The sequence below is a fragment of the Mytilus galloprovincialis genome, chromosome 11 (genome assembly GCF_965363235.1).
Source record: "Mytilus galloprovincialis chromosome 11, xbMytGall1.hap1.1, whole genome shotgun sequence".
Lineage (NCBI taxonomy): Eukaryota > Metazoa > Mollusca > Bivalvia > Mytilida > Mytilidae > Mytilus > Mytilus galloprovincialis.
In genome coordinates, this window is record NC_134848.1 from 76,578,016 (window position 1) to 76,588,150 (window position 10,135).

Here is a 10,135-nt window from a genome sequence, read left to right on the forward strand (position 1 = left end):
ATTAGCTCAAACCATTGTTTCAGGGTCCCTTTTATCTTTACACTATGACGTTTATTTATGCATCATTGTCGCCATATGTGTTCTCTGCGTAATAACCTTTTAAATCCATGGAAGCTTTGATCTTTTTATCACATGAACATTTCTGTCCATTTTATTCTTTTAAAACGACAAATGGATTTAAAATTTAATTCTGTACTTCGCCTAAGTTTGATATATATTTGATATAATCTAATTGATTTTCCGAAAGTGTGATTTTAAAACTGATTATGACACAGTCCACCAATAAACTTCAATATTAGATAGCCTTAGACAACTTTGGCTGATAACAAAGATAGCGAAGAGGAGGGGTGCATTGTTTTATCTCATTGCAATGCAAACTAAAGATAACGTCAAATACCTCACGAATGAATAACTCCTCTCAACAACAAGGTAAGTTGGAATTTGCTTACTTATTTTATAAACCAAAATACATGGAATTTATTCTATGATTGGCAATAAAAATAGTTCTTGTTTGTGGTATAGTAAGATCAATGTCGACTGGTTTCCGGTCAATCTTAACTGATAAAGGTCTATCAAACAATCACGTGTGGTGAATGTACATGTATTACACGAGGTTATATTTTTAGGACCTGTCAAATTATTGAAGCAGAAACAAATAGAACCGGTTGCTGGTATTTTTTTTAAATGTCCGAATGATAAAGAATCAGACGTCAACAAGACATCAAGAAGGCAGCAAACTAAAAACAATTGTAATCCATTGAAGACAGTCAGCAGTTCGCGTTTGTTTATGTTATTTGTACGTGTTTCTCGTCTCTCGTTTTTTATATAGATTAGACCGTTTGATTTCCCGTTTAAATGGTTTTACACTAGTAATTTTGAGGCCCTTTACAGTTTGTTGTTCGGTGTGAGCCAATGCTTCTTGTTGAAGGCCATACATTAACCTATAATGGTTTACTTTTATAAATTGTTATTTGGATGGAGAGTTGTCTCATTGGCACTCATACCACATCATCTTATATCTATATACAAAATGCATACCGATCAGCATTATGACAGCCTCCTTCACAAATTCTTTAAGTTTTTCAGTCTTTTTAGCCAGTGTTTGGAATCGGGATAAAAACTGTTTTAATATGGCCATTGTCAGCTTACAACACGGTCAGCTTTTAGTCGTTGTTAAGGATCACAAAGAGACCAGTAAATGTTTGTCTGGTGAATAATTGTCTTATTTCTATCAAACGACACCCCATATGTAACACTGTATGTAAAGTACATTTTGGTATCAGTCTAAGAACTTGGAAATTTTCAATAAAAGAATAAGAGATCCGGACTGTCGTTAAATACAACTTTGGATTTTCGGTAAGAGCATAGGGGGTCTATCGTTTATTACAACCTTGAGATATTCTGTTAGAGAATATAGGTCTATCATTTGAAAAAGTTTGAGATTTTCGGTAAGAGAATATAGGTATATTATTTTTTACAACTTCGTTTGGTTTTTTTTTTGGTAACAGAACAGAGGTCTATCGATTATTACAACTTTGAGATTTTCGAAGAGAGCATAGGTTCTATTTATTATTATAACTTTTGAATTTTACGTAAGAGAATATGGGTCTACAGAGAATATAGGTCTAAAGAGAATATGAGTCTTTAGAGAATAATGGTCAATAGAAAATAAGGGACTAGGTAGGTTTATTGTGTCTTGCTTGTTTGTCTAGTCATTGTTGATCTGTCTTGTTATTGTAAAAATTGTAAAACTGTAAAAATGGAGAAGTAACAGTATTAATACGAGACAAAATGTCAATACACGCGAATAAAAGAACAAACATTCATACAGATTTAATTAGTATTGTCATATTAAAGTCGCGCTAAGACATTCAACAAAGTCACAGTTAAGCCGTCAACCGTCACAGTTAGACCTCTAACAGAGTACAAAACATGTAGCAATGATGCTGTCAACAGCCACAGTGAGATCCTCAACGAAGAAACAAGTATGAGAACTATATGAGAGTTGCATGAAGTAAAACTAATTGCTACAAGTTCCAATGCTGACTTCAACAAAGTCACAATGGTTTGAGCCTTCAACAAAGTAACAATAGTCAAGGCCTTCAACAAAGATACAATTAAGCCATAAATGAAATCATATTAACGCCATCATAGTCAAAATAAGGCCTGGAATAAACTCATATTCAATGTCCTTTGGACGAAATTTGTAACTTGTTTGACTTTAGATCGTAATGCATTTGTAGTTTCAATGTCTATGATTTGTTGTTTTTTTTTTTTTTTTTTGTCTAAAGATACGCCCGTTGTTGATGGTCTCTATTATTATGCAGTGTCCTAGCCTAGTGATTGCGTTCCTTTGTAAGGTCCCATGGCGTTTTCAGATTGTTTTCAACATATGAGTTTGAATGTACCTTTGGTATGTTCATCTCTCTTTTAACATATTAAAATCACTTCAACAAGTTTAATAAGTTGTTTAGGGACTTCCATATAAGGTTTTAATCAGTAACGCATGCGCTTGTTAAAAGCAAGAAAATGTAAACACAAAGTAATTTAGATTCTGCACTGTAGAACTCGACCAATAGAAAAGATGTAGGGAAGACATTTAGAAATGTGTACAAGAATGTAGTTTCATTGGTTTGATAAAAAAAAAATGTGTCCAATAAGACACGGTATTAGGGTCTTAAATATGAAAAGTTTTTGGAAAAAGCATCCCTTTTATGATTATAGTATCAAAAATAAGATATCAAATTGGTATAGATCTGTTTAGTTTTACCAGGTTTGTAAATTATCATTTATTTGTTCTTTAGTAAGTTAAACATGGTGAGTTTTATTGCTTTCATAAGTCAGAGCAAGCTTCTTAAAGTTAAACTTGTAAGCAAATTTGAATTTGAATTTTTAATAATATAGAAAACGATTACATCAGAAATGAAAACAATTGTGATATTTAGATGTACAGGAATGTTGACTGACATCATTGTTGTTTCAGAGACAAATTATGCAGCCCGATAGAAATAGTGTACATTTAATCTTCACTGAAAGAGTTGAGTAAACAATGTACTATTGCTTAAATTGTGTGTTCTCAGACTCTGCTCGCTAGCCTTAAAATGTTTGAAATAATTATGGTATTCAAAAGGTCAACCACTTTTCATTCTTATGCATGCTGGTAATGTCTTTTCTTTTTTTGTAATTTTCAACTTTTTTGAGTTTTAGATAATTTCAGCAGTTTATATAGAATTAAAAAGAATATCGAAAAACTTGCACATCGTGTTCCAAGTCAGAGGTTTGTATACCCAAGGGTTCAGTGTAGTTGGTTCAAGTCCGTCATATTTACTTTTACCAAATTGTAATGCTAAAAATTAGGGCGTTGATTTTCTCATTTGAATTATTTAGATGTCTTTATTTTTATTTTTTTAGCTTATAATGCGGCATGAGTTTTGCTCATTGTCGAAGACGACCGTAAGATGACCTGTTATTGCTAATAACATTGGCAGTTATACCATAACTCCTTTTTTTTTCTATTTATGGTAATGGGGTTTGTTTTATTTGAAGAATACTACTAAAGTTAATTTTTTTAATTATTTCAGGATGTGGCTATTACTACTGTACACAGTGTTTGAATCGATTATTCCTCTGTTTAGCATACCAACAACCCCTCCTAATCTTACACGTATGTTTATACACCATCTAATTATTTTATTCTGATAACTGTTGAAAAACTTCAAGCAGACAGCTATCCATCGACAAAAAACGAAAAGATAAAACATCTTTATTGTACAAAAAAAGTCATGTAATTATAAACAATGGAGCTATTTTCTAATATGTTATGGTTTTCTTTTCAGTATCGATTTTTGCTTGTGTGTAAAAAATAAGACACGGCTTAAAGTGTAGTGACCAATATTCAATATTATGTATAACCGTTATAAAAGATTGTGCCTTTATTTTCGTTGGAATTCAGGATTTACCGTTATCGGTAATCGGGAATCAATGCTGTTTGAAATGTTTGGGATCCGGGAACGAATGGTTTATTGTTAAGTTTAGGACAACGCGGGATGACACTGTTCCTGCCACCTCTCAGCAGCTTCCCGATTTTTCAAACTCCAAAATATATATTTTTTTATAATGGAATATACAAACCAAGAAATCAATCATTAGGAAATATTTTTCAACGGAGACGCAGGGTTAACATTTGCTGCTTTGCATGCATCAACGATCACACATAAGAAATGTCACAATTAAGAAACTTTATATTCTGAAGTAAATATCCATGCGCGTGCTTTCATCAAGTTAAAGTTTCTAAAAATTAAAATAAGATATAATAATATTCCTACATATAAACCGTATATGATTATCCATTCTAAATATATAATTCCAGACTGTAAGAAAATAGCAGACGGAACTCCCGGAATTATATCGAAGGTAACCATCTATAATATAAAACTATCGACCTATAATACAGCTGTTGGAACCGTCGCCAAAGTCAGTTGTCTAGATGACGCATTGGTGGTGAGTGGGGCTGATACTCTAACATGTCTTCCAAGTGGTCGATGGAGCAGTGCCAAACCCACATGCAGAGGCAAGTTTTGAAATACAATTGAAAAAATTCAGACCTTGAAACAAATAAAAAAACATGTTAAGAAAAACAAAGCTTGAAAAAAAGAACAAAAAATGTACGAAAGCATCATTCTTATCGCCTATTCAAATTAAAAAAGAAAAAAGAAACCGGTAATCTGTATGTTCTTTTTACTAAATTTCTCTTAATAAGACAAAAAACCTAATGCCTTTTATGTAATCCCCACATGTGATTAAGCGATAGAAATATGGTTACTTCGATTTTTTCCGAATGGCAGTAAACCCTGGTCAATGGTCGTCCGTTTGACTGTGCGAGTTGACACAGCCAAGTCCGTTCAAAATTTAGGCGTTGAATACGATCCCCGAGTCGAGAGATTGCCTGGATCACTGAATTGCAACAACTTTTTGATTGGCCTGTAAGTTACCTGTTTCAATGCCAAATTGCTGTCCCTATCTTAGCAACCCATCCTATTAAAAAAGATCAAAACTGCGAACGAAACGACGTCTATATTGAAACATAGAGTAAACTTCAATGCAATTTTATTTTCTACAGAACCAGAGATAGTAAAGCCGAAAGACTACAAGCTGATCATTGGACTCTCGGTGGGAGGAGCGTGTCTGGTTCTTGTCGTCATAATTACGGGTATCATATTCAAGAACAGACAACAAACCAAACAATTGCCTTCAGAGCAAACAGACGCAAGGTAATTATTTACAGTCCTAACACCGATTAACATTTAAGGACATAGACAATGCATATTTCAAAAGTTTTATGCATATGGATAATAATTTAATTTTGGATGTAACGCGTCTTCTGATTGGCTGACGTTATTTTGTTATCAGCCCATAGACATAATTTAGTCATGTGACCGTGACGTCATCAACGTTTTTCGTGGTTTTCTACGGTTTAAAATGGAAATTAGAATTAAATTATAAGAAATGACTGTAATATTTTTTCTGTCTATTCGAAATAACATAAAAAAATGTGGTGCACACTGTTAAATAACCCGCTACGCGCGTTATTCAGTGTGCACCAAATTTTTTATGTTATTTCTTCATAGACAGAAAAAATATTACAGTCATTCCTTAAATAATATTTATCATTCTTAAAAACGATTTTTGATGGGGAAAATGAGAGGCGAAATATACCAAAGAAATATCCAAAAGCAAAAGTCGAAAACAAACCGATTTTTCCGTGTAAAAAACACATAAATAACAAATTAAACACAACACAGAAAACCAAAGACTGAGCAACACGATCACCATAAAAAAAATTGCTATTTAACATGCAAATAAAAAAAAACTATAGTACAAGCAGGAAAAAGAAGCAGTGTTACAGAGTAAACATAGCATATGCAAAACGAAACGAAAACAAGGTCAGTTGTTTAATACACGGTAGAGGAAAGAAATTAACGCACCACAATCTCAAATAATTGAGAAAAAAGACTTAAGTGGTGATATATCTGACACACCTGCCCTTATAGAGATAAACACTGATGTCGAATCTATATATCAATGTAAATAAGGAATGTGTGTGACGTATCATACTGACTGATATACACGAAAGAATGTTTTATCATTTGACAATGGTGTCTTTATCAGTAAAGATTAACATGTACACTAGATGTAAATATTGGGGACTTATATTTGAAGTGGACGAATTATTTCCCTGTTTGTACCGCCAGATGTACTTCTGAAATAAATATCAGTGTTGGGGTGTTAATAGATATAGCTATATATAGGAAGATGGGGTGTGAGTGCCAACGAGAACCCTCCATCCAACACTTATGTTTGAATCTGTATCTTGGGGAGCGGATCCTTTTTCCTAATTTGTTTCAATAGTGTAAATGAATTGTACGCATTTAGTCATCCTCTAAAACGATCTCTAGTATATATGAAAATCTTTCTATGGTCTTTTGATAGTCTCGTGTGGTACATTTGAAATGAAAGAGTTCCAGAATAACACACATATAGATATAAGAAGATGCGGTATGAGTGCCAATGAGACAAATCTCCATCCAAGTCACAGTTTTTAAAAGAAAAACCAATATGTATGTATATGTGGTATGCAAACATACTTATAAATAAGGCCGTATTTTTCTCGTTTGAATTGTTTAAATACATTTGTCATTTAGGGGCCTTTTATAGCTAATTATGCAGTTTTGGCTTTTCTCATTGTTGAAGGCCGTACGGTGACCTATAGTTGTTAATTTCTGTGTCATGTGGTCTCTAGTGGAGAGTTAGTTCATTAGAAATTATACCACATCTTCTTTTTTTTATATCTGATTGTGTTTTCCATGTAGACTGAATGCAGGCAACAGACAGAAAACGTACTCAGCAGAAATGCAAACAAGATACACGGAACAAGAAACGAATCTCGAAAATCAACCGTAAGAGTTGTTATATATATAATAATTATAATTTGTCCATTTAGTACAGCCCAGTGGCGGATCCAGCCATTTAAAAAAAAGGGGGGGGTTCCCAACCCAGAGTAAGGGGGGGGGGGGTTCCAACTATATGTTCCCATTCAAATGCATTGATTGTCCAAAAAAAAAAGGGGGGTTCCAACCCCCGGAACCTCTCCCCTGGATCCGCCACTGCAGCCATCCTTTCAAATTTTCTACCTTTCATGTTGTTTTAAGATATGACATACACATATTATGATAGAAATAACAACGGGAACTTTTCATTACTGATGTGAATGGAAATTTATGAAAATTAACAGAAAAACCAAGAATTCCAAGACAAACAATGAACAGCATGGGTAAAATGAAAAACAGCAAAACGACAAGAAAACTAATAACAAAACTCTACACAGAAACTGAAGACTGCAGGTGCGGTCATGTGATCCAGAAGGTTGATCAGTTTGTGTTCCATTTCATGTAGACAGACGGATTACTCTGACTTCCAATGGCTGTTTTGAAAGACACCAGTCGTGTTAGAATACATAACCTAACCATAACCCTTCATTTTTGTACACGAACAAGGCCGTTAGTTTTCTTGTTTGAATTGTTTTACATCATTCCGGGGCCTTCAATAGCTGACTATGAGGTATTGGCTTAGCTCATTGTTGAAGGCCGTACGGTGACCTATAGTTGTTAATTTCTGTGTCATTTTAGTTTCTTGTGGACAGTTGTCTCATTGGCAATCATACCACATCTTCTTTTTTAGCAAAATAGATAAATAAAAAAATTAAAAAAAACGAGAATGTGTCCATAGTACACGGATGCCCCACTCGAACTATTATTTTCTATGTTCAGTGGACCGTGAAGTTGGGATGAAAACTCTACTTTGGCATTAAAATGAGAAAGATCATATCATAGGGAACATGTATACTAAGTTTCAACTTGATTGGACTTCAACTTCAACACAGACTACCTTGACCAAAAAGTTTAACCTGAACAGGACAGACGGACAAACGAACGAACAGACTCACAGATCAGAAATCCTTGATAATTCCTCTCTACTATCGTAGATGGGGCATAAAAATAACACAAACTCATACACAGAAACTGAAGAATGGAGGTGTGCTCATGTGCTCCGGAAGGTTAATAATGTTCTATTCCAATCCATGTTAAACCAGTCGCGTTAACGTTAGAAAACTTATTAACACACACACATATATATATATATATATATATATAACTATTGTATTGTATTCTTTTAATTATATTTACAGACATGTTTATAAAGTATGGTCACAAGATAGATCGTTGAGAAAGTTTATAACTGCATTCGATTTGATCGACTTAAAACAAAAAGGTAATTAATTATGATGTTATTGAATCTATTTTGTATATTTCCCTCACAAAACTCACACTTTTATTTTATCTAATGTACAGAGGATAGGACACTTGGCCCTCTGAATTATTTTATCCTTTATCTTTATCTAAGTTCTTCAATCTTTATAACATTTATTCAAAGCGTGTATTAGGTTTATTTTCAAATAATTTGTATGTGAATGCATCATTGAAGCGAAATCGGTAATATTATGGGGACAATGGTGTCAGAACGGGGCCGGTCAGAACCACAAACAACAAGGCTGAAAGAATATCAAATATGAATGTGTTTCGGAAATTTTATGATAAACAGTAATTCAAATATGCATGAAAATACAAATTTTTGAATTCAGAAAAAAAGTACCCATGATTATAAACGAATTTACCAATTTTGTAAACTATTTAACCAATTTTGTGATTTTTTTGCAGCTAGTAAAGTGTTTGAAGTAACACATGCCTACATAGTTCTAGAGGATGACGGGACAGAGATAGACGATACTACAGCATTAGAGGCCTGTAAAGACAAAACATTACAGGTCCTGTCAAAACATCAGTCTTGGACTAGAAACTCTTACTCCTCAAATGGAAGCGAGGTTATGCTCGATTTAAGAGGTGGTGACAATTCAAGTACTTGTGGAACAATTAAAAGCTTTCGTTTATAAAATATCATCAATCATGAAAATGAGAATTATTTCACAGTAAGCATTCACTTTTTCGGTTTGAATGGTTTTACATTAGTCCTTTTTGGAACCCTTTATAACTTGTTATTCGTTGTGACGCAAGGCTCCGTGTTGAAGGCCGAACATTGAACTATAATGGTGACTTGGATGAAGAGTTCTCTCATTGGTACTCATACCACATCTTCTTTTATCTTTAGAGTAGACAACAACACCAAATGTACATTGCAATTGGCTCTTTATTATGTTTATTGTATGAACCTAGCAATAACTGACAGACATCATCAGGAGAAGCCATATTTGTCTATTTATCTAATATATGTTGATTAGTTGATGTTTTCAAATTGTTATATATCAGCTGGTCTGAATATATGCGTTGTAATCACACATTATTATGTATGCAAGCAATTCATTGTATAAAAATCTCATAATTTTATGTATTTTTCCATATTTTTAAATAAATATTAATATCATCTACCTTTTCTATTTATTATAATTATATGTGTAAAAGAGAGTGTTGTTGGTAGGTCTTTGACAGTTTACTTTTAATTTATTCAAAACTGATTTTAACAATATACTGCTGTATGCTATTAAAATATAAACAGTTGTGCAAAGCTAGCATTTAGCACTCACAGGGTACTTTGGGGACATCGGTTGGTCAAAGTTGTCCCCTACTTTGACCTGGAGATCAATATTCTGATATCTCTCTGGTTTGTCTGTTTCCACCGAGTGGCCCGGTGGTTCTCTCCGAGTACTTCGGCTTCCTCCACCATAATAACAGACTGCCCGGTGTTCTAGCACTCCCTTTGTGTTGGGTGGGGATTGATTGTCCTTGTAAAAAATAATTGTCGTATAAATATACGTTAAGGACACATCTCCATTAATCCCGATTGGGAGTGTACATGGATGCCACCGTACCCTCGCAGCTTTCGAGGGGTTCTTCAGATATCGGAGGCATTTACCAGTACATACATACTCACAAACATGTTTGAATCCATTACATTTTGTTGGTTCTTTCCAAACCAGGAGACGGTATTTCATTGGTGGTTATTGCTGTCAGCCTATTGATAAATGATTTCCATTTAATAATGTCAACCTAATTCAAGGCCTGAC

At 33.8% G+C, this 10,135-nt stretch overlaps 1 protein-coding gene and 1 long non-coding RNA gene across 3 annotated transcripts; both read left to right on the forward strand.

Moving 5' to 3' along the window:
• Positions 1 to 303: 303 nt before the first annotated feature.
• Positions 304 to 4,574, forward strand: LOC143052827 (uncharacterized). Of its 2 annotated transcripts, none has more exons than XR_012971263.1 (3): positions 304 to 429; positions 3,582 to 3,664; positions 4,370 to 4,574. It is a non-coding gene; the product is annotated as an uncharacterized LOC143052827 (long non-coding RNA). The 2 variants fall into 2 exon arrangements; XR_012971264.1 differs by lacking the exon at positions 304 to 429 and adding an exon at positions 2,706 to 2,773.
• Positions 4,575 to 5,095: 521 nt separating this feature from the next.
• Positions 5,096 to 9,499, forward strand: LOC143052828 (uncharacterized). The gene is made up of 4 exons (XM_076225934.1): positions 5,096 to 5,270; positions 6,870 to 6,956; positions 8,246 to 8,328; positions 8,775 to 9,499. Exons 2-4 carry the CDS (start codon positions 6,910 to 6,912, stop codon positions 9,005 to 9,007), a joined length of 363 nt encoding a protein of 120 aa, XP_076082049.1. The 5' UTR covers positions 5,096 to 5,270; positions 6,870 to 6,909; the 3' UTR covers positions 9,008 to 9,499.
• Positions 9,500 to 10,135: the final 636 nt, after the last annotated feature.